This window comes from Mya arenaria, chromosome 13 (assembly GCF_026914265.1).
Source record: "Mya arenaria isolate MELC-2E11 chromosome 13, ASM2691426v1".
In the NCBI taxonomy this organism is placed as follows: Eukaryota; Metazoa; Mollusca; class Bivalvia; order Myida; family Myidae; genus Mya; species Mya arenaria.
The window spans coordinates 11,280,268-11,305,892 of NC_069134.1; the positions used below are offsets into that span (position 1 = coordinate 11,280,268).

A 25,625-nucleotide genomic window follows, 5' to 3' on the forward strand; every position below is an offset into this window, starting at 1 on the left:
TGCAGCTGACCTTATATGTTTGGAGGTTTTGTCTACATTTTTAGCTGTTTTCATCACCTAGAAGTTGACATTTTGAATGAAAATTTTTCATCAAACTAAGGTGATAATACATGTTATTTTGCTAATCAAGCCTTGATATTAGAATACAAAAAAAGAAACCCAATCTATATATATCATTGGTTGGTATATATATTTTTGAATGATTAGCATACATGCCATACACATTTTCCACATTGTCATTCTTAATAATTTATGATGTTATGCCGTAATATGAGTTATCACTTCCATTGTTTTTTCAGGGCAGCAAAATTGCACCTTCGGTAAGTAAAAAGTTCTCGCCAATCTTTGGACAGTTACAAGGTGGTTTTCAACATGTAACAGCGTTGAAGTAGCTAAACTTGTAATAGTTATGGCTCTTATGTTATTCCAATTTCAGTAGTAGTCACACTTGTTAAAGTCATGGCTTTTCAGTTAGTTTCAGAAGTAGCTACACTGGTTTTAGTCATGACTATTCAGTTATTACCAATTATTTCATTAATTTTACAAAGTTAAAGCTCCTCAAGTAATGCACAGGCTGTTGAAACTGGTGAAGATCTTGCGACATTGTAGTTAACAACTTGAACTACTGTAAAAGGAGGTGTTTCCAAAGTCTTGCAGGCATACCCTCAAATCACATTTAAAGGGATTGGCTCATTTTTTTGTACCAAAAATTAGTTTTCCAGTTAATGCATCTGAAAACACTTATTTTATCATTATTTCACTCTATGATATCGGAATTGAAGAAAAAAAATATGATTAAAGTAAGAAACAAAATGGTTTAAGTGGGGTGCGAGCCCACATCACTAAAGTCAAGATTTTTTTTTAGAAAACCGATGCCTTGACCACTAGGCCACAAGGCCTTATACAATAAAGATGGATATTTTAACCTTTTGAAAACAATATTTGAGCATATATCAACAGTTGCTGAAGGGTTCCAGCTGGAGGTATCTTAGTTTAAATACTGATAATGATTTGCCACATTTTATTTCTTTCAAAAAAAATCATTTGACAAACCATGAGCGAGTCCCTTTAAAGTGTTTACAAACAAAGTATGTAGATGTCCCTAACACTGATCTACACATTTAGTTTTCTATGTATGACAGGAAGCGGGTATGGATCAGAAATATCGACAGTTGGAGGACCAGGTCCGGTCAGCAAAATCAAACAACATGGAGTGGGAGAAAAAATTCATGTAAGTGGCAATGTGGGATGTAAGGGTTCTACACTGAATTATATTAGTGCAATATCACTTAGTCATTTCTTTTCCTTGCTTAGAGACCCTCAGTATAAATCTAAGGGATAAATGTTTTACCTTATTCAGCATTTCATGTGTAAAGTTGGAACTTTGATTTATGTTTATGCTGTACGCTTTACCTAGACTAGCTTTTCAACAGTAAATTGAAGTGAGGAAATTTCATCTCTTAGCAAGAAAATTTCAATATTTACATTAAACAGGACTATGAAGAAGGACTTTGACCGTATCCAGTCAGAGGAAGGCCAGTTACGTCGGGAAGCTCGGGAACTTGAGAAGTCGCTTGCACTCTCCAAACACGACATGAAGGAGGTAAGGCTTACATCGGGCTCTTTTCCATCACTCCTGTTTATCAGTGGAGAAATATACTGTTTTCTGATTAAACAAATGCCTAAATATATGTATACAGTTAATTTTCATTGTTACTTGGCTTGTTTGTATTTGATTTTTAGATTTTTCTTTGTTTAAATACTTTGATTAATCCTTGTATTATGAACTCTGATGGTCTTACTAAGTTTCATCAAACATGTTTGTGGCATAGTAAGATTAGAAAAGGCTCCATTCAGTTGAAATACCCTAACAAAAATAATTGTTTGGAATTTATTAACAGCTTCAAAGAAAGCTAGAGTTTGAGGGTGAAAACCGGAGAAAGCTAGAACTGGTTATCAAAGATCGTGAACGCCAACTGGACTCTGAGATAGGGCGATTCCGCGATATGGAGGCTGACAAGACAAACAACTCTGAAAGGGTTTCCTCCCTTGAAAAAATGGTACAGTTATGAAGGTTTACAATCTAATAATAACATCAACAATTTCATCTATTTATAGTACAAGTCCTTTAAAATGTCAAATTTTGTTCTCAGAATTCTTCTCAAGATATATTTTAAAAGGATACTTTGTTCCTGTTAGGAGGTATCACATTTCAACATAGATACATTTGACTATGTTAAAATGCATTCTTATTTGATCAGGTTTCAGAAAGCAAGGAAAAGTACCGACAAGAAAAGGACAATGCCAACAAGGCCAAAAAACAGCTTTCTGATGTACAACAGGTCTGTATGTTAAGCCAGTTTTTCTATTGAAAAATTCCAGGTACTAGATTTGCAGCAAACAGGCATTCCATTACTGCTGTATCATAAATACAAATGTTATTATCTTATCGCCCTGATACTTGGTCAGAATATCTGTCAGTATGGTATTATTTAAGACCATTGTGAATAAAAGTCATCTCTGGTAAAAACACTAGGTCAAATATTACGACTATTTTGTTTTGATGTTTCTTATTCCTTTCGAAAATTCATCCAGTCTTTAAGAAACTTGAGTCAGAATATTTCTCAGCATGATATTTAGCACCATTGTGAATATGGTTCATCTCTGGTCAAAAACTAGGTCAGACATTTGAAAATGGGTCTGCAGCATTGACTTTTTCCGCTATATATCTGCATTTTCCTGCAAAATCACTTTTGTCAATCGAAAACATCCGGCTTAAATGCTGCTCCAACATTCTTTCATGCATATTTAAAGACAAAAAATATGAACATTTGAAGCTGGCATTTCCTATCATTGATCTATAAGGATTTATATTTTACTTTAAAGTGTTATTTGCAAGACATTTTGAATAAGCTAAACATCTCTTGACCTATTGAGTGATGTATATTGAGCTAATTTGACAAAAAAATTGATTTATTATGACTGAATTAAATGTCATCTATTTCAGCGACTTGCAACAACAGAACAAAATCTGCAAGATCTTACTGCAAAATACTCTGAACTACAAAGTGCGAAATCTGCAGTGGAGAAGGAGTTACGGGATCTGAGATTGGCGCTGGAGAGCGAAACGTTAAATAGGAACCAGGTCTCCGAACAGACAGCTGAACTACGTGGTCAGTTTAAATTAAAAAAATTCCCCAACAAATTCACTGTTAAAGTTGAACAAATTTAAGAGGCAGTAAAGGCATACATTTCTTGAATTATTAAGAATTAAGTAAAAATGTTTACTGCTATACTTAACTACCTGACAAAGTCTATGTATGGTAAGAATCAGGTTGGTTTTTTTATATCATTTTAATGTAGAAACCTCTTTCAGCTGTAAAAATGAAATATTCCCTTTTCTACCATTCCATGTATTCAGATCGACTCCGCTACCTTCAATCTGAGCTTGATAAAACGAAAGATAAAGACCACTACAGCTCCACCGAGATCCTCCGATTACAGAACGCCATAAGTGTGCTAGAGAAGGCTAAAAATGAGGCAGAACTGGAGCGCCAACGATTCTCGGACATGTTGGAGGCAGAGAGAGGAACTCATAAGGAGACTGTTGCCAAGTTCAACCTTGATAAGAAAAATATTCTCATGTCAACCGAGGAGGCTAATCTAGAAGTGATCAGGGGTAGGTGCACTGAATGTATGAATTAATACACTGGGATAACCAATGTTTTAATATTTAATAAAATTTGTTAATTTAAGGGTGTTATGATGAACTTATGCAGATAATCGATTGTGAATATCTCTAAAAAAACTGGGCTGAAGCAAATAATTGAATTGTAACAAGACTATTTCTTACACAGAAATGCAGCGGAAGCTTGAGATGGATCAGCAGCAGCATAAGAGAGCGGAGGAACGTTTGTTATCCTTGGAGAAGGAGCGGAGTGGGTTAAATGTAGACCTCCAACAGGTCCGTGGACAGGTGCAGGCACTCACCATTAACCTACAGCATGAGGTGGAAAAGGTATGGGAAGGTTATTTTCATTTATTTTAGTTTGTCTTTTTTGTTTGTTGTTGTTTTTTAAAAAAACAACAAGAGACTAGGGTATTGTCATTCTTTTGGTTTCTATGTGGTTGAAGTCCAAACAGTTACACATGACTCTGTATTGCCATAAATTAAAAACATAAAAGCAGTAACTGAAGCATGAAGGCCTCAACAAATGCAGTTGCTTCTTCAAAGGCTCAAATAACATGTTCTTTTCATTTAAAAATAGAGACAAAATTATTATATTAGTCTCTCAAAACTTGTTTTTGCATTTAATTTGACCTTAATTTGACCTTAATAGCACTAAATGTGCAAATCATACACCGCGTGCATACATACCTATGCCATATTTCAGTCCCGGAACCTTTCCCTGCAAGTAGAGCAGGAGATTCAACGCCGGGGCCTCATACAGACTGACTTAAAGAACCAGCAGACAGAACTTGCCAAGTACAGGTCAAAGGAAAAACACCTTCATGGGGTCAGTAGCCTGTTTTCATATGATGTATCCTGTTATCATCTGATCAATTTTGTATTTTTTTCTTAATTCCAAATAATTTAGTCACATGTTCATGTAGCTTACATTATCCAAGCGATGAAGTACAAAAGGTACAAAACCATAAAATTTACACATTCTTGGTGTTTTAATGTATTACCCCCACCCCACAGTATAATGTGGTTAGCTTCAAGTTTACTTACCCTTAAGATCAATTATCTTTACAAGAATGATGTTTTGAAGTTGTTTATATGAAAGGGAATATCCTTAAATACATTGTTTTGTTGCTTAAAACAAGGATTATTTTTTTGCTTTACATAACAGGGTTGTAAGCCCACCCCGTAACCCTGTTTGGGGCTTTCTTTCATCCATCATAAACTTTTTTTTTAGGCATGGGACTTTTGTGTGATTATCAAAAGCAATGTATTTATATGTTTTGACAGGACATGGAGGAAGTACAAAGAGAAAAGACATCACTTGAAGATGAGATCAAAAGATTGAAAGAGTGAGTTTGAATAGTCAGTTTTTTATACAAAATATGTGTAAAAATGTGTAAATACTGGCTTAACTTGAGAATGACCTTCACCTGAGAATGGTATGCAGCAGTTTAAACCACCATTTTTCTATGAGAGTTGGAAATAAACCATAGACTTAAGATCTTGGGTTTTCCGTCCAAGTTAAAAACCAGACTTTAAACCATACCAGTGATTCAAAAACTGCTGGCAGGACCAATATGACCATGGCAGGTTACAGAAAATAGTTACCAGATGAAGTCGGTCCGAAATTTGTTTATTTTTAGCTCACGTGAGCACAAAGTAATTTGATCAGTCTATGTCTGTTGTACAGCTTTGAGAACAAATATCAAGCTATATTGATTACAAAGGTTAAACACTTTTACTCAGGTGAGCAATTTAGGGCTTTCATGGCCCTCTTGTTTATAATTTCAGTTCAAAACGGCTAAGTCAGTAAAATATGTAAAAATTGTAATTCACGAACCTTGTTCGCAGACGAGTGTTAACAGTCAAATCATGTGGTAGATCACAGGAGACACATAATTAACAAATTAAGTTATTTCATAAGCCATCCATTAAAGAACTGTTGAAATCAGTCACTCATATGCTGCCCATCATAACCTGATAAATGCGTGTGTGGATTAGTAAACTGTGAAATTTAAATTATTTAAGTATCATTATGGTTTAAAAATGGTTTTAAAGTTAACATAGAAAGCATCCAATCGGATACGATAATTCCTGATTTTGTATAGCTCAAAACTTGCTAACTCAATAATGCAAATATTTTGGATATTGTTTGCCTTTCATTTTTGTTCCATGTACGAAATAAAAATAATACCTTTTCTTTCAATCAGGTTTTGCATGTAAACATGCTATATGGCAGGTTTGGATACACCTCTTGTTAATGGTAACATTAATTTATCCACAACTATCAATGATTATTTACTGCGTCTAATGTAAGTCCCATTGTGTAGCAATTTAAGGTGCCCGGTAATGTATTGCCAGGCGCTAAATGAAGTTACACTTTGGTTTGTTTGATGAAAATTTAAATAGGTTAGTCGAAAACCGTATGATTGAATTTTTCTCTAGACTGGTTAACCAACTACCATATGTACCAGGTTTGTGCTAGGCTGGTTAGAAAATACCATCCGAAAAATTTATATTTGTCGTTTGAGAACCTTCAAATCATGACCAAAATGTTGTTATTCACATCAAGTATGAATAAACTTTTGGGTGTTTAAATAAAAATACACACAAAATGAATTATTTTTGAAAATAATTATGTATGTCTGAAATTATGTTTGTCAAAAACTTATAGAGTTTTCTTTTTTGGGTGAGTGGGGGGGAGGGCTGGGGGGAGGGGATGGTATACAAGGACAACATGTGCCTGGACTGATAGAGATCACAACTTTTTAGAAGCCCTGGACCTTAATACACATGAGCCCTTGTTGGTTGTGTTGACAGTATTCATATCACTTTATTCACAGGGAGATGTCACTGAATGAGCTGCAGATGAAAGAGCTGCAGGACCAGTTTGAGGCTGAACAGTACTTCTCTGTAAGTAGGCTGCAGTATTTGTTTTGACATAGGGATTCATTTAAAAATGCAGGAATGTGATTCCCAAAGGAGCTTTTTAAAACTACAGTTTTACACATCTCAGCCGGGTTTTTAACATCATTGTGTCCTAATGTGGCCCCCAAACCCCTCCCTGTAATGGTTTCAGCCATTCAGCTGCCATGTCAATCACATTCTCACTTGTGAAGTACACATTATTCAAAAATGAATTCTAGTGTGTCAACTGAACGAAATATTGCTTACAGCCAAATGACAAGTTCTTTGAATAATTTTGGGCAGTTTGTATGTTGTTGACACAAGTTTCCTTAGAGCCTAAACCAGATAGGAAATGTCAAATAAACTAGTTGTTTCATGAGTTCTTTGATGATATGGTTTCCTATATTAGGGCATCCCTAGTAAAAAAACTAAACTTTTGGACGAACAAACCCAAATTCTTACCCTAGTGACAGGCATAAAAAATTACAATCCAATGCTAAATAAAATCTAGATTTTGAGCAAGCCCAAAAAGCATTTTACTGGTGCAGATTGTTTAATGTACATGTGTTATTTCCAGTCACTGTACCGTAACCAGGTAAAAGAGTTAAAGGATGAAGTTGTAGGCAAGGAGAATAAGGTCCAGGACCTACTGGACGACATGAAGTCACTGGATCAGGAAAAGTAAGTGCAAGCTGAGTTAATGTTTATATCAGTTGATTAATGTTTGTGGGTAGCTTTCATCACAAGCTCTTTGTATCATTCAAGGTTTATGTCATTTGAAATTCTGAAGACTCTTTCATTTTCATATTCTGTTCAGGTAAGTTATGAAGACAACCAATGCATTTAAATATTACAGTAGTTTTTCTGTTCCTATCACAGAGAATCATTAGGAGGTCAGCTGCAACTAGCCATGGCAAAGGCAGACTCTGAGCAGCTGGCACGGACCATTGCAGAGGAGCAGCTCTCTGACGTAGAGAAGGAAAAGACAATGTTGGAGCTGGAGATAAAAGAACTTCTGTCTCGACACAAGAGTGAGCTTGGCAAGAAGGATAACATCATCACCACGGTATGTGGATGTTGTGACAGAAATGTACAGTTTTGTGCGGATGACAATTTATTTTTACGAGTCTGTGATAAAGTTGAAATATTCATTCATTACCGTAATAATTTAGGTAAAAACACATTTTTATTTCCAATGGAATATGTTGAAATAAATTAGTGATGAAACATTCAACTTATTTATGATGTTTGTTTTGACTTTTTGCCGTGTGTCATATCTCTGTATGCATAAGAAAGGTTCATTTCTTTCTCTACACTTTAAAGTTTTATATGTAATTTATCTGCACATTTTTTCATGTGTTCAATCTGTCTGATGAGAGCACATAAGAGCACACAGGCAAATGCCATGGGACGCTTAATGGGAAATTTGCAAGCAATTTCTCCTGCTTTTGTATTTACATTATAAATATTTATTCATCATGATTTAGAAAATAGTAAAATTTTCTGCGGCTAAGTATTTATTATTAAAGGATGATTATCCACAACTTACATTTGTTAAGAAGAGTAGCCAATAATTGAAATGTTGTATATCATCTGTCAAATGACTTTGCGCTTATCTAAACAGCTTAGTATTGAAAAAACAATGATACCAAAACCCCTTGCATTACAATATCAACATCATGTTTTTTCTTCACAAACAACAAGGCAATTCATGCAATGTAAATATATACAAATGCATATACATTGACATTCTTTCAGCTTGAAGAGTCAAAGAGAGACTATAACAAGACGATTGATAGTTTACAAATGGATCGGGAAGAGTTACTCAACAGAATAAGAAAATTAAATGATGGTATGTAGCTGTGTTTATTCTATGTATTGGACATGATCTTCCATTCTAGGATTTACTGCTTCAGCATTTATGAAGTTGTGTGGGTGTAGAGATTTGTGATAGAAATTACACTGTTAACAACATAATCTTGTCTTTAGCTTGATTTACATTGTAATGTTTTCTATTTTCTGAAAGAACTGCTGAGGGCTATTCCAGTAAAACATACGTCCCACCCCAGGAAGGCACTTTCAAAATGGACCATCCCCCTTCAGAAGTTTATTTGATGAGAAAAGAACCCCCTTTAGAATATTTTTTGAGCAAATTCGGACCCCCTTGAGAAGTTTATTTTTTTATACGTCTATATGCAAAGATTATTTGCAATTACTCTTTTGTAACTCTTTGATCAGGTGAGCTATATAGGACCTTATAGCTCACCCTAGTTTCTAAGCCAATCATCACCCAGAGATTTTCAAATCTTTGCTCGAATAGGTTTCATATAAGATCACATCTGCATCCAATAAGTTAATTATTATAACTAGGTCAACAGACATGGCGCGCGCCAAATGAACTTCGAGCAGCCAATGGGCACGCTGTATACGGCCTTGTTCGATGATTGGCTTAGAAACTAGGGTGAACTATAAGTCGGTTACAGCTCATGTAATGGAAAATAACAAAACTTATTACTGGGCTTCGCTTGTAATAAATTTTGTTATTTTCCATTAATAAATTTGGTTATTTTCCATTATATGGACTATAACCTACACACCACGGTTCTCTTGTTTCTTCATATGTTGCTATAAGTGCATATTAACCCACATGAGGCTGAAACTTTCACCCATGTAATTATATACAACCTTAAAATAACTTGTGGTCGAAATGTTAAGGGGACGAAACATTCGGATTTATAACATTTACGCAATACGTACAAATTATGATTTCTAATAAAATTCTAGACAACTGTTGTCAATTTCAGGGGTCGACACTAACCATTTTTCCAAGGGATCCCGAAGGGACACCAACATTTGAAATCAGGTGTCCCTTCCTGAAATTAGGAGTCCCTTCCACTTTTTACATTTTTTCATTGTTGAGCCTGTTTTAATATTAAATTCAACATCCTTTTACTTTTCAATTTGTAATGCAAGTATAAACCACCATAATTATTATACATGTTTTCAGCAGCATGTAATGACAGGTTAGTAGCACTGAATGGCAGTGAGGTATATTTTGGTCTCTAAGTTGGTAGATTGGGTTCAAAAGCGGGAGAATGTCTAAGTCCCTTTTGTTTTCAGTCAAAAACAGAGATGGATACAATGTAAACAAAAACTTGATGTTGTTACTATTTTTAGATTTTTGGAAAATACGCATAAAATACATCATGGTTCAGGGTCTTGTCAAATGTCGGTGCTTTTCATTAAGAAACTATAGGAATATTACATCTGGCTTGTGAAAACTCCAATCAATATTTAGTAGAGCTGTTGATAAATCAATCAGACTGCCCAACAGTCGTAGTGCATACTGGAAGAGCAGACGACCAAAAATTGTGTATACATGTTAATTTTCGCGCCAAAAAGTCATAAAATTTTATTTATTGAATTAATGAATAAAACCCTGCAAATTTTATTTCTATTATTTTTTTATCAAGGCATAAAATATATGTCTTTAAAATAACAAAGAATATTGATAAGTTGAATGCCAATTAACAAAGAATGCTGAATGTAGGATGCAGTTCTTTTGTGTCGTAAATGTTACTGTAAATACTCAAAGGTCGCATCATATTATATAAAAGGTATCATCAGAGTTGGCATCTTTTTGGGCGGTTCTGACACATAAGCAAAACAATTCCACATAAGTATTTTACCGATAATAAATCTCTGTCAGCTCTGACCTTGTTTAAAATGTAAACAACAAAACGGAAGCGTTAACCTGCATGCGCCTGTGAAATGACCTGTTTATTTATAGATTCATGACGTAACTATAGTCAAATAGTCAGCTATACTTTCGCTTTGATGAGTCCGATAATGATAATTAATAATATTGTTTTGACATGTGCTGTCAAGAAATTTAGGGAGCCCGAATTTAGGTAATAAATTAATTAAATGCTACTTATTTATTGATATTTAGCGTTTATCAGTCAGAAATTTAAAGTGTCCCGACGGAATACCGGACTTCGAAGTTCAGGTGTCCCTCCTGAAAAACTGGTGTCCACGGGATCCCGGGACCCCGTTAGTGTCGAACACTGCAATTTGGTATACTTACCACGAAACGTATCCACACATGCGGCGCAACTATTGGTTTCTAGCCAATTTTGTAGGTTGGTCTTCGACCACGACTTTACAAATTCTGGCGCCTCCGCCATCTTGTTGTCAAGGGACGCAACTTCTTCTGATTTTCGGTACCGCGGAACCGACTCGTAATATCGCGAAAATTTGTATCCAAACCAATTCTGTACACGACGTTCGATAAAATATGTTATATGGATAAAAAAAACCCGGTATTTCACCATCGGGCAGTGAATATAAATGAGCAGATACGGTCAGAAGCAAAAAAGAAAATGACGCCCCCCCCTATAGAAGCGAAATTGGACTTATCACCACCCCCTACAGTAGCAAATTAAGAAAAAGACCTACCCCCTACAGAATTTCTTTATTTTGCCGTCCTGGGGTGGGACATATGTTTAACTGGAATAGCCCTGACTAGAGTTTTTGTAGTAACAAAGACACTATATCAATACTTGCAGTGTTTATATAGAAAAACTATCAACCAATACACTACATATATGATAAACTTAACTGATAAACAAATTCTGCCATTTTCCTTGGACAATAAGATATTATGATTCCCCTTGTGGCAATGCCAACTTCCACTAACATCAATCTGAAGCCCTACAGCTTTCTTATTCTAACTTCTCTTGCAGACTTGGTGAATTTGCAGAAGCAGCCGGTTGCCTCAGAAGAACTGGAGAAGCTGAAGAAGCAGTTCACCGAGGAGAAGATGAAGAAGGAGCAGGCCGTGAACAAACTTGCAGAGATTATGAACAGGAAGGACTTCCGAAACCAGGGCAACAAGAAGAACACAGTTTCTGCCCAGGAAGTCAGGAAGAAGGAGAAGGAGGGTAGGAAGCTTCAGCAGGAACTCTCCATGGTGAGATCATATGGATTTGATGTATAGCTCGGACATTTGGTGTACAATGAGTGGGTTTAAAGGGTATTTTTATGCCCCAAAATATGTATTTTTATGCCCCAAAATATTTATATTTTTGTACATAGAAAGAGTTTCTGCGTTTGGGCTGTTACTCATGTACAGATGTATTTTTTATACATGGGACATTTATTACTTAATTATAAATTATAATAAATGACAAGTTTATAATTATTAATATCATACAATAACCTAGTGGCATCTTGACTACAGTTTTATTTACCCATTGTACAGGAACGTGAGAAGTACAGTAAGATGGTTGAGAAGTTCCAGCACGACCTGTCAGAGACCCAGGCCGCTCTGTATGAGGAGGGCCAAACAAGAAACAAGCTACAGATGGAGCTGGATGCCAAGGACAGCGAGATTGAGCTCCTCCAGCAGAAACTATCCTTTTCCTCGCTTGATACTGCCTCCATACACAGCGGGAGTCTCGAGGATGGGGACGTCTCCTTACATAACTCCTCATTGTCCTCTACAGGTTGGGGTTTGTTTTAAAATGATGAAGTTTGACAGCCTCTGGCATTCAGGAAGAAAATCTGTTGGCAAAAATGAGAATCAGAAAAAAGGTCACTTTAAATAAAACATAAAACATAAATGTCATCTTATCCATCACTGATGATGATGACAATTTAATATTTGTAACTTTAAAAATTAAAAAATGCAGTCCTTTTCACATTGCATTTACTTGTATGAGAAATGTAATATTTATCCTGTGTGTTTTTCCACAGCACCCTCAGACAGCCACATGGAGGGCTGGTTGTCAGTCCCTAATAAACAGAACATCAAGAAGTATGGATGGAGGAAACAGTATGTGGTAGTCAGTTCCCGTAAGGTGCTCTTCTATGGCAGTGAGGCAGAGAAACAGAAAGCCATGCCTGTTCTTGTGCTCGATATAGAGTGAGTTTGGCTTGCCATGGTATTGTGTTTATAAATTTATGTAATTAAGGGATGAACTATGATTTGCCCAGATCTGCTGTTTCATTGTTTTTAACTAAATTGTGTTTGTTTATTTGGGTTGGTAATGTGTGTTAATGCTCTGCACTATGTAATGTAAATAATTAAACTTAGTGACTATATTTTGTGCTGGTTTTATCAAGTTGTGTTATTTCTCTCTTAAGTTTCAGAAAGTCAGTAAGTATTTAAAGCATTCAGTCTAAAACTTATTGTATGGTACAGAATGGTGCGATAGTACAGAGTATTATGCTGTTTTCTTACAGGAAACTGTACCATGTACGAGGTGTGACGCAGGGGGATGTGTACAGGGCCGAAGCCAAAGACATTCCTAGAATCTTCCAGGTATAATAAAGGTTTCATGATAACTCCTTTGATATGTTTTTGAAAAACAAGCAAACTATCACTTGATTGCTGTAACAGGCAATGTTGGTTAGGCATTTCATTCTGGTTAATTTCAAAATTAGTTTGAAGTCATGCACAAGCAGCGGGGCTTACAGCTACATGATGTCAGTTATTCTTTGATCTTTTGTTTGCGTTTGTAGATTTTTCAAATCACTAGTGAGCTAACCTAATAAAATGTTTTAGGTGTTGTACGCCATAGAGGGTGAAAACAGGAAGTCGGAAGAGAATCAATTAGAGTCCAGCAACCAGGTATGATAGCACCATTTCTGAGCTGGTTCAATGTATTATTAACTGTCTTTTGCAAACCCTTCTTAGAGAAATAGCCCGTAAGGCTTTCAGTGCATGAAGATCATGTTGATAACAAGACATAATCACTTCGGGTCACGTTATTCCATTTCTAATGTTTTTTTGAGACATATAAAAATATCTAATAATTCTTTGTTTCAATTGAACATATCTGTAAATATGTTGTTGCTGGTGCTAGCATTTAAAAACAGTATGCTTCACAAAGATAATATCCTTATGTTCAGTTTGAAGTTATTTCTTTGAGCTCGATTCAGGAAAAAGCTACTAGCTTATAAAATCAATCCAGAGTCCTTTTGTGATCGCCTTTTGTCCGGCGTGCGGCGTCCGTCAACAATTTACTTAAAAGACATCTCCTCCTTAACCGCTTGGCCAATATTAATAAAACTTCATAGGGATGTTCCTTGGGTGGTCTTCTATCAAAGTTGTTCAAAGAATTCAACTCCATGCAGAACTCTGGTTGCCATGGCAACCAAAAGGAAAAACTTTAAAAATCTTCTTCTCCCAAACCACAAGGCTTAGGCCGTTGATATATGGTAGGTAGGATCACCAAATGGTCCTCTACCAAGATTGTTCAAATTATGGCCCTTGGGTCAAAATTGGCCCCGCCCCGGGGGGTCATGGGTTTTCTCTATATGTTTATAGTGAAAACTTAAAAAATCTTCTCCTCTGAACTTACTTGGCCTAGAGCTTAGATATTTGGCATGATTCATCGTCTAGTGGACCTCTACAAAGTTTGTTCAAATTATGGCCCTGGGATCAAAATTGGCCCCGCCCCGGGGGGTCATGGGTATTCTCTATATGTTTAAAGTGAAAACTTCAAAAATCTTCTCCTCTGAACTTACTTGGACTAGAGCTTAGATATTTGGCATGATTCATCGTCTAGTGGACCTTTACAAAGATTGTTCAAATTATGGCCTTGGGGTCAAAATTGGCCCCGCCCCAGTGGGTCATGGGTTTTCTCTATATGTTTATAGTGAAAACTTCAAAAATCTTCTCCTTTGAACTTACTTGGACTAGAGCTTAGATATTTGGCATGATTCATCGTCTAGTGGACCTTTACAAAGATTGTTCAAATTATGGCCTTGGGGTCAAAATTGGCCCCGCCCCGGGGGGTCATGGGTATACTTGATATGTTTATAGTTAAAACTTCAAAAATCTTCTCCTCTTAACTTACTTGGACTAGAGCTTAGATATTTGGCATGATTCATCGTCTAGTGGACCTCTACAAAGATTGTTCAAATTATGGCCCTGGGTTCAAAATTTGCCCCGCCCCTTGGGGGGTCATGGGTTTTCTCTATATGTTTATAGTAAAAAAATCAAAAATCTCCTCTGAACTTACGTTGCTTAGATATTTGGCATGATTCATCATCTAGTGGACCTCTACAAAGATTGTTCAAATTATGGCCTTGGGGTCAAAATTGGCCCCGCCCCCTTGGGGGGTCATGGGTTTTCTCTATATGTTTATAGTGAAAACTTCAAAAATCATCTCCTCTGAACTTACGTTGCTTAGAGCTTAGATATTTGGCATGATTCATCGTCTAGTGGACCTCTACAAAGTTTGTTCAAATTATGGCCCTGGGGTCAAAATTGGCCACCATCCGGGGCTGATGGGTTTTCTCTATATGTGTTATAGTGAAAACTTAAAAAATCTTCTCCGAACTCACAAAGACGTCTTAATTTAAACTGGATAACATATTAAGTACACATACCAATTTTCAATATGGGCCACATACAACAATTAATAACAAATATACATATATAGATACACACGTAAAATCAAGTAGTGACAAGAGCTTAGATATTTGGCATGATATATCATCTAGTTGACTTGTACCAATATTGTTCAATCTTTGGCCCTGGGGTCAAAAAATGGCCCCACCCGGGCGGTCATGGGTTTCCTTATATACGTATATGATGAAAACTCAAAAAATCTTCTTCTACGAAACCAAAAGGTGAAGGCCTTAGATATTTGGTATGAAGCATCGTTTATCGGACCACTATTAAGATTGTTCAAACTTTAGCCCTGGGGTCAAAATTGGCCACGCCCCGTGTTCATAGGCTTAGGTTTTCAATATTTGTATGTAATGGAAGAATGTGCAATATATGACAGGTGAGCGATTCAGGGCCATTTGGCCCTCTTGTTCTGTTTAAAAACCAATACATAGGCAAAATTATCCTAGTTGTGATCGAACCCAACATATGCTACTAGACCACTCTCACCCTCAAATATGTTTACAATGACTTTTTCAGTCAAAGGCAGGCACTATAGAGTATAAGGGTCATGAGTTTATCGAGCTTCATTTCCGTACACCGACCACGTGTGACTCTTGCAACAAGCCCATGTGGCACATGATCCACCCACCTCCCTCCATGGAGTGCAGGCGTAAGTAGTCAATGTTTCAATCAGGGCTTCTAAAAACCAGCAATTTGCCAGTGTGGACCAATTTTGACAATGCCAGACCGATTTCAGTAAAAGAAAGTGGCTAAAAAATTGGTCCGATTCTTTTTCTTTTTTTTATAATTTTGGTATAAAACGACTAAATCAGTAAAATTTGTAGAAATTGTAATACACAAACCTTGTTAGGTCATTCTTACATCCCAATTTACCCCCAATAAAAGTGTCCTGGTAACCATCAGACCAATACGGCCAGTTGCTTTTTCTGCTACAATGAACTCTCAATATCTGTTATTTAGCAATAATGTGCTGGCAGCTATCCATCAAAGTGTTAAAATTGGTCCGTTTTTCCAAAAATCATACTGCTAATGTCGTCGATCAGTACATGATAAATCCGGTTGTTGATTACCAAACTGTTAAATTTAAATTATAATTGAGTACCATTGCTGGTTGAAAACAGTTTTAAAGGTATTTGCTAATTTTATAATAAAAAAGTTTTTGTACCACCGCATAAATTTCTGGAAATTTGTTACAATGTTAAACATTGTCAAAAAAATTTGGGTGGTGTGTGTGTTGGTTTTTTTTAAGAGATATTTTTGGGGTTGGGGGGGGGTGGGTTGAGGTTTCCAAACTTTAAGAAGCCCTGGTTTCAATAATATAAATTTTAGCAATTAAACTCATCATGAGTGTCCAGTGTGTAAGCTTGAATTCGAGCATTAATTGTTTTGGTTTCCTTGCTTATGGTATGCAGTCTTGCTTTAGAAAGTACTTAACTTTTGCAGGATGTCATACTAAAGTTCACAAAGATCACTTTGACAAGAAGGAGGAGTTTGTGGCATATTGTAAAGGTAAGAAAAAGCAGGTGATCTTTGGCTACATGTACATGTATTTTAGAATGAGTTCTTACCTTAGAATTTAAATGTTGATATTTTAAACATAAGGGATTACTTCTAATAGACTAGTAAGATAATATACTTACTGTAATGTTACAAAGTTTATGAATTACTACGGTATTATGATATGTTGAGCAGAGTAGCCAGTTTAGTGTTTCCAATACTACCTTAAAGGTTTGTTTATTGATAAACAACTTCTTTTCTGCAGTGAACTTTGACCAGAACATCCAGGTAAAGGAACTGTTATTGCTTGCCGAGTCTGCCGACCTTCAGAAGAGCTGGGTGATGCACCTCAGCAAGAAAATCTCCAAGAAAGGAATTGTCAGCTCTGGAACACTTGGGTATGTTTATAGGGGTTCATTTGGGGATAACAGGGGTTAAATATTTAAATCAACAATCAAAAGAAGTGACTGAATATGTTTTTGTGTTAAATAGGCATTTTTATGTATGATGTGGCTCAATTTTGATTGCTGAATTTTATGTCATATGAATGGCTTTTTGCTACTTGCAGATGAATGATCCTGGGAAATTACTTATTAATTAGTGAAAATCTTATGATAAACTGGTCAGTAATGTGGTCTTATTGTAGGATTGTGTCCCTCTTTGACTGTTGAGCTGTACCATAAATATCCTTACAACACTATGCTTAAGTAGCGGTCTCAGCCAGATTAAGACTAAGTAGACTTTAACATTATTGGACCATTTCTTTATGATCAATCTCATTATGATGTTGTTTTTTTCTGTTTTGAAGTTTCAAAGTATCAAGCTGGAAGACTGTCTATTTTGATGACATCTCTGAAGAGTATAATAGCGTCTGACTGCTGTAACTTTTTATCATTTGAATAGTTGTATTCTTCTGCGGGAACAATGGCAGTAGAATAAGAAAAGCCCCATTTCTTGTTTTGGGGATATTAGATAGGAGAAAATTTAGATTTATTTGAGGCTTCTGTGGATTGTTTTTATGGCATTAGTGTCTTGGGCTAATGGGGAAAAAGTGAATTGTAGTAATGTAGATCTTTGATATACTGTTCACTATTTTGTAACATGTAACATCTAAGGAATTACATGCCAAAAATTCAATGCTGTCTCTTGAAATGTGTTCAATAACCATTCCCAGTTTTTACAAGGTATATTTTCTGGTGCTGTAAATACTTTGTTCATCTTTGTTTCAGTAAGCACACAAATGATTGGTAGATACCATGCACTTATCTTGTTTTGTGACCCCATGTAATTCATATACAGCAGTGTTGTAAACATGTGCTGTTGTGGGCATTTTCTTCAAATACAGATATGGTTGTTGTTTAGCTTGTCTGATGTACAAAGAAAAGAAAGTTGTATTGTCGTAGCCCATGGTGTCGTCATTGTTGCCATAGCTGCAAATTACAATTTGGAATTAAAGAAGATTGCATGAAACTTGATACATGTTAACAATGACAAAGCACAACGTGTAGCAAGTCACATCAATCTGGATTAAATATTGTAAGAGTTTTGTCCCTTGGTCAACTAAGAAAAAACAGGCTAGCGTTGTCAACTGCTCATGGTGGTTTTTTAATTTGCTGAAAAAGCCTCAGTTAAGATTTTGTTTTTCAGTTCTAAAAACACTGAGCACAGTTCTTTTTAATTTATGCTATGTTTATTTTGAAGTTTTAGATCATTTTATTTGTGCTTTGTTTTTCTATTTTAATTGAAATGATAAATGCCCACAAAACTATCAAGTAACAGTTTTAGTTGAAATGTAAATGCATGGACAAGGACACTTTACACCATTATGTGTATATATGCATTATTCTCTAAATCTAAATTAACTGAATCTCAGCCTGATTGTTGTAAATGCTAAAATGCCAATTATCAGTTGCAAATGCAGACAAAGCCGCTTTAGTGTTTTATGTTGAAAGAACATTGTTGGTTTGATGGCTGTTGCTGGAATGAAGTAGTTAAAAGTAGACTCTATCTATCGGGACATGCCTTTAATGCATTATACATATCTGTTTTTCTAAGTCTTTAAATTAGTATATGTACTTGGTTATGAAAAGTGATTCCGACATGGAATAATTGATTTAACAAATCCTGAATTCAGCTCACCTTAGAAATTAATTGTGATTAAATATCACCAGTCTGTGATAAACCATCCTGCTGTGTGGTCTTTCTTTCACTTCAAAATTGACACCCCCTTTTGATGTGGTGAAAGCTATTGTTGTTTTTTCGTAAAACAATAAATTGAAGTATAAATATATCTATATCAAAATGTGTCTGCAGATATTTTATTTCCATTTTTGGTTGCCTGATATTTTTGTTTCTTTTCCATTTCATAATGTACTAGAACACTAACATAAATAATTGGTAGGGACACATATATTATGTATCATATCATTATATTTGACCAAAATTGATATATACCTTAAATGTATTAATGATCATTTTCATGTTTTGAGTAATTATTGAAATGTGCTTATCCATAAAATTTTGATGCAGGTGGTCAACTGTAACTATTCTTTAATGCCTCTGAATATTATACAGATGTAAAGTATCATCCTCTATGACAAAGTTTACAAGTATTTCATCGATATGACACATGTAATATGTAATATATAAAATCCAATATATTTAAAACATTTCTACGTAACTTTCAGGCCGTCCAACAGAAACACGAAGCAGTATTCATCGTTTGGGGCGACCAATCGAACTGTAAGGTCAGGGTCGTCCGCCACTCTGCCCCCAAACTCCAGACCGAACTGAGATAAACATAGAAAACACCATAGTGACATACTTTGAAACTTTGTGAAATATCACATGGAATACCCATGCAGTGTTTTCTGGTTACCACTGTCCAGCGCTATCCCATACCTCCACAGAGGCTTAATCTCAACGACGTCTCTGTAACCAGATTTATAAACTGTGCGGACTAAAGTCAGATTTATAGTTCTGCAACAGATGAAATAAGAACGAAGATATGCCTAAAGTGTGAGCGTACTGTACATGAATGTGTTGGGAAATGGTCGGAATTGTCACAATGGTTATACCTTATCTATATGGTGTCTGTCAAAATAATACAGCAGTGATGTTTAGTTTCAATGAAGTAGATTAATAAGCAGATTCTTCTCAACTATTTAGAAACCATTTCAAAGTCAATGTGTAAGAAGTTTGTTAGCAAATATTTTATGCAGATATATTTCAGGTTTATATTTATTTTGTTGTCAGCAATCATTAATTAAAATGTTAAAACAATTATGAGATACGAGTAAGATTAAAGCATTATTTTTCAACCTTAGCACAATAATTATCTCATTAATTTGTATATCATCAATCAAGCTGCAATATAAACCTAGAAAATCAAAAACTCACTCGACAGTTTCTTACGCAGGTACAGAGAAAACATTCCACCATTTTTTTTCTTTTTAGAGTTTTGTATAAATTACTTTTGTGTATAAAAAAAGAAACTTATTGTTGAATTTCATATTTTGACAATTTTAAGTTGTCTGTAATAGGTCATATATTTTCTTTCTATTTCTTTCAGTTGGACAGTTTGTTATTCAAAAGTGAAATAGTTACGCTTGTTTAACTATCCGTAGCAATATTTGTCTAAAAATATTTGTTCATGCATATCAACTAATTTGCTAACTATGCTTTTTACCCATAAAAAGACTGCTGTAAGAATACTGACAGATATTTATCACATTTGTTAGTGGGTCTACTTACAAGTGGGCAGATGTTGGACCAAGAATGAATCCGTACTCCTAAATCATACCATAACTTCTCTGAACTACAAACCCCTTATATCATTGTTTTACGCCATTGGCTTATGCCACAATGTGGAAGTAATGTATTTCAGTACCACTGACTTGTACATAGGGTATCAGCTGTAGAGTGTTATGAAATGGTGCTGCTCCCTATCCTGTTTTGGTAGCACCTGTCTGCCCTCATGGTGACCAGCATGGACACCCTTCTGCCTTTATGGAATTAAACTTTTCAGACTGTCTATAACTACAGCCGATACAATGTACGATTTTTCCTCTAATCACAGTGTCCTTATTTGGCCGCACCTTTTTAAAAACCTGCGCTGGCTAAAACCCTTATTACACTGAATTGAACATTACAGGATAGCTTTTTAGTGGACATTTGATAACTTTCAAATACAATATACTTATCTTTATGACAAGAACTATCGATCAGTGGTCTGCATAATAGTTGTATAATGTTGTAATGAACAAATATTGGCTCCGGTGTCAGTGGTCAAATGCTATTGGCAGAAATGCTTGTGTCTCAAAACTTTGTATGTATATATATATATATGCCTATATATCACATATCTCTTGTGTTTGCCTTGAAGCATAATTCAAACCCAGATTAGTGTTATTATGTAGTAATACGTGCATTTGTATATTGCATTACAAGTGCATTGTTTCATTCTGTATCTTTTGCAGATATATATTCTCATATATTTAGAGTGTTAGCTAATATTTAATGTGTTCAAGTTAATTTCAGTAGAGAAAGGAGTTTTGATATTTATGTTCTAACAGATGTCTTTCATATTGCTTTGCTATCAAATTTCAAGAGATGCCTGGTATTTCTTTGCGAAGAAAATGAAGGAATTTTATGATGTGATTTGACTGATATTCTACCATTTGCTAAAACTTATTTGAACTGAACTGTCTCTTATATTTGATGCAACTTGTCATACTTCATTGTTACATTATTATATATTTTGTTGAAAACTATTTCAAAGGCAATCTTTTTTTTTGTTTAAGTAGTTCTTTAAAGATCTTACAAGTTGTTAACTGAAAATAAGCCATAAACAAAACAAAAAAAGTCCAATTTGCTGACTTGGACAACACTTTAAAAATGGGTTATGAACTCTGTAACTTACAAATTCAGGTTAAATCAATGGATGGGCAAGTAAAGAATAACTATTTAGTTGAAATGATACTGTAAACACTACGGCATACATGTTCAAAACATTTCTGTATTTGTTGCTGCTCTTATAATGGTGCTGGTCATTACTGTATAATAGCAAACCTTAACTGCATCTAGTGCTTTTGTTTAGTTGTCTTGTGCTAATTGAATGTGATTATGTCATTTCAAGCCTGTCTTCACAATCATGTTAATATGTATAGTCATACTGGGAATAGATTATATTTTATAATCGTGATGTAAATAATTGTTTTATTCTAATGGAAGTAGAAAATCCTGTATATAGATCATAATTGTTACATGTAATTAGAACTACTCACACATATAATTATATATAGATACTCTACACATATACAATACATATAATACCTGGATATCGACTGAATGTGTCTCTTCCTCTAACGTGTGCTTACTGCTGAAACACTAATTTGCTTGGTGTTATATTCTACTGTGTTAGTCTAAATATTCCTTTGGGGGAAAAAAACCAGGAACCATAATATGTTTTGGCATGCATAGAATAACAGTTTCTTTCGAATCATTGCTGATATTAATATCAGTAAAAAGATATAATTAATTAATTTCAAGATTATACAGTGTAAAAACATATTTAATGTTATAATAACAGCTTTCTTAAAGTGACCAAATCAATATATATGAAAGGTGGCTGTCATCTGAATGAAATTTCCATTGATATTTCAAAGTTACTCCTTCAAAACATTATTCTGGCATTATTTTGTGATTTTTTCACCATTGATGACAGTGAAAATGTGTATGTATACATGTAATGTTTTTTGTGCCATTATGAGATTGCTATGAACTGGATCTGTCTGACTTGCTACTCACTGTGATAGAACTGGCTTAACATATTTGAATAATTTGATTTAACGCTACCACTTGGAAATGAATATCTTCGAACAAAAACATGTTATTCCAGTGATGGAATGCAATGTGTCAGTTTATACTTTGTGTTATAAAATATAGGAGTTGATAGAATGGATAAAATCAAGTTTAAGAAACTTACATTGTTTCCTTTGCATGATTTTTTTATGAAATAAGCAGAAAATAATGTAAGAGTTGGTCGCCATTAAATTAAGCAAAAATGACATAGCCAAAATGATTTTATGCTGCCGGGCCGCAACTTCTTGAAAATCTCAAGTCCCTTTGAACACGATCAAGATTATTCCAGTATGGCCTCCCACATAGCAAGCCCAAGATGTCAGTCACACTGCCTTGCACTGAGCCCTACATTTATATTACATGGAATAGTGACCATATTGTAGCCCAGGCTTGTTGACAGTTGAACCCAATTATTATAACAGTCATACTATTTGAATAATTATATTATATAAATATCAATACCATTTTCACATATTCCCATGTCAACCACATTATATAGTTAGTCCACATTCTAGCTGACTGTAAAGTATAGAAAACAGAGACTATTATTCTGTGTGATGTAAATTGTTAGTTTATTGTTGTTAGATGTATAATATTGTACATGTTGTTATGCAAGTGCTGTTTGTCTATGACAAATCTTGTTATGTACAGTTGCTATATGGTATCATCATTAATTATCAGTATAACATATTTTGTAATTCCAGCCTTTATCTAGGCCATGTTCAATTAGCATGTATATTTGCCCAATTAAAATATTTATAAAACTGTTTGGTGTTATGTCCTCAGTATCTAGTGGCTGTATTGAAGATCAATTAAAATGATAATTGTTCAGGGCAGTGATTTTTGGATCATGTTTAACTTCTTTAAACAGATTTATGAAAATTCACTTTTACCTTTTTGAAAGAGTCAACGTGTTGCGATAGCATAGGTCTGTTTGTTTTTATGCAGAAAATGCATAAGTTTTAATTTAAGCCATTCCTTTTAAAGCATTCAAGATATTCATATGAAAATTGTTACACATTTTACCAATGAAAATGTACATATTTGTGGCAAGATCTATTACAGTTTTTATGCTTAAATATGTCTCGAGTTATGCCCATTGATTAACTGAGAAAAAATAAACAAGATAAATTGGCGCCTACTTGTCCTTAAATTTTTATTAGGAATCTGATCATTTGTAGTTTTTAGAATGAGAACATAGCATTCTATGCAATGTCATAGAGCATATTACTGGTAAGATTTTTTCGTCGATCTTTGTACTAGACTGGCTATTTATGACTGTTATATTAAAATAACTTTTTCATTTAATAGTTTCACTGACGAAAGAAGAAATAGTTTGAAACACTATTCCAAGGGAATAAATATTTCATATTGCCATTCAAAGAATAGTCAACACAATGTTTGAATCGTATATATCTTTCTATTGGAAAAAAAACACATGCTGTTCCAGGCATTTAACACATGTTTGAACTTTAGTATTTATAATCATTCAGGAATATGAGTATAAAATCTACTAGACCAATAGATGCAGGTGGATTTTCAGGATTTGTGGTAAGAGTGGGCACACTTCCCAAAGAATACATGCAACATGTGTCTTTAATTAGTTAATTGAAAGTTTGAAGTCATCCCAAAAGAAAGATTGAGCTATTTCAAGTGCATTTTTTTTCATATTCTTTCTCGAATATTAACATAAAAAATAAATAAAATTTGAAGTAAATATAAAATTAAATATAAATCAAATTTAAACAATTTCTGGTGAATGATAAACAATGTTTATATAATTAAAGTAATTCATAAGGTATTAAACTTCAGTTTTAATTTATACTAAATCCAATAATGTTTCAAGAAAAGTTTGTGTCAGAATTTGTCAGTATAGAAAGATGTAAAAGCAATTATGTCTTCTATTGCATTTCATTTCATGCCAGACATGAATATTTATTTATTTTTTTATAATTTACCTAAAGGATAATGATATAAGAAGACAATATAGGTGTGCCTCAGGCGAATACTTTAATTGGATGTGCCACAGATGGAATATTATAATCAGGTGTGCCACAGACAGGATACTTTAATTGGGTGTGCCACAGACGGGATACTATAATCAGTTATGCCACAGACGGGGTACTATAATCAGTTATGCCACAGACGGGGTACTACAATCGGGTGTGCCACAGACGGGATACTATAATCAGTTGTGCCACAGACGGGATACTTTAATTGGGTGTGCCACAGACGGGGTACTACAATCGGGTGTGCCACAGACGGGATACTATAATCAGTTGTGCCACAGACGGGATACTTTAATTGGGTGTGCCACAGACGGGGTACTACAATCGGGTGTGCCACAGACGGGATACTATAATCAGTTGTGCCACAGACGGGATACTATAATTGGGTGTGCCACAGACGGGGTACTATAATCGGGTGTGCCACAGACAGAATACTTTAATCAGTTATGCAACAGACGGAATACTATAATCGGGTGTGCCACATACTGGATACTTTAATCAGTTATGCCACAGACGGAATACTATAATCGGATGTGCCACAGACGGGATACTTTAATCGGGTGTGCCACAGATGAATACTATAATCAGGTGTGCCACAGACGGGATAGTTTAATTGGGTGTGCCACAGAAGAAATACTATAATCGGATGTGCCACATATGGGATACTTTAATCAGGTGTGCCACATATGGGATACTTTAATCAGGTGTGCCACATATGGGATACTTTAATCAGATAAACACTCATATTCAAAGCCAAAAGAAATGCGCCTTCATAATAGCCGTGGCTTCAATGTTCTTATACACAAATCAAATAGAGAAAACATGCTACTAAAGAGTTGTATAGTATCTGGACCCACTGCTGGACCCACTCACAGACTCAGCAAGACTTGCACTGCCATGGTTACAGAAAATTAAAAAACTGGAAAGATAAATATGCATGAGACAATATTCAAGAATAATACAATAAATTTTCTTTGTCAATACATCTGTAATAAAAATTTGACAATTTGAAAGAAGTATATGCTATCCCGTCTTGAGCATCGAATGACCATTTCAATACTATTGATGCATGAAGAAAACTACTAGTTTACGCATGAGTAACCAAATCTCAACCAAATACATGAAGTAGTCTTGTAATCCTATATCCCAACTTCAATGAATATGTTCAATATAATATGATTTCCAATACCACTACTGGTACTGAATTTCTGGGCTTCCATAGATCAATATTGTCAAC

General features: G+C 34.9%; 1 protein-coding gene across 3 annotated transcripts in view; it reads left to right on the forward strand.

Moving 5' to 3' along the window:
• Nucleotides 1-23,146, forward strand: part of LOC128213365 (rho-associated protein kinase 1-like) — a 42,370-nt gene extending 19,224 nt beyond the window's left edge. For all 3 annotated transcript variants that reach the window (XM_052919011.1, XM_052919010.1, XM_052919012.1), the window contains 23 exons: nucleotides 300-320; nucleotides 1,143-1,231; nucleotides 1,495-1,603; nucleotides 1,902-2,060; nucleotides 2,262-2,342; nucleotides 3,008-3,173; nucleotides 3,422-3,679; nucleotides 3,858-4,018; nucleotides 4,395-4,517; nucleotides 4,976-5,037; nucleotides 6,532-6,601; nucleotides 7,173-7,276; nucleotides 7,475-7,661; nucleotides 8,354-8,447; nucleotides 11,341-11,567; nucleotides 11,859-12,102; nucleotides 12,353-12,521; nucleotides 12,842-12,920; nucleotides 13,164-13,229; nucleotides 15,537-15,669; nucleotides 16,464-16,529; nucleotides 16,783-16,915; nucleotides 19,205-23,146. In XM_052919011.1, coding sequence (XP_052774971.1) covers nucleotides 300-320; nucleotides 1,143-1,231; nucleotides 1,495-1,603; nucleotides 1,902-2,060; nucleotides 2,262-2,342; nucleotides 3,008-3,173; nucleotides 3,422-3,679; nucleotides 3,858-4,018; nucleotides 4,395-4,517; nucleotides 4,976-5,037; nucleotides 6,532-6,601; nucleotides 7,173-7,276; nucleotides 7,475-7,661; nucleotides 8,354-8,447; nucleotides 11,341-11,567; nucleotides 11,859-12,102; nucleotides 12,353-12,521; nucleotides 12,842-12,920; nucleotides 13,164-13,229; nucleotides 15,537-15,669; nucleotides 16,464-16,529; nucleotides 16,783-16,915; nucleotides 19,205-19,310 — 2,907 coding nt within the window. In that variant the 3' untranslated portion in view covers nucleotides 19,311-23,146. The remainder of the gene's footprint in view (nucleotides 1-299; nucleotides 321-1,142; nucleotides 1,232-1,494; nucleotides 1,604-1,901; nucleotides 2,061-2,261; nucleotides 2,343-3,007; nucleotides 3,174-3,421; nucleotides 3,680-3,857; nucleotides 4,019-4,394; nucleotides 4,518-4,975; nucleotides 5,038-6,531; nucleotides 6,602-7,172; nucleotides 7,277-7,474; nucleotides 7,662-8,353; nucleotides 8,448-11,340; nucleotides 11,568-11,858; nucleotides 12,103-12,352; nucleotides 12,522-12,841; nucleotides 12,921-13,163; nucleotides 13,230-15,536; nucleotides 15,670-16,463; nucleotides 16,530-16,782; nucleotides 16,916-19,204) is intronic.
• Nucleotides 23,147-25,625: the final 2,479 nt, after the last annotated feature.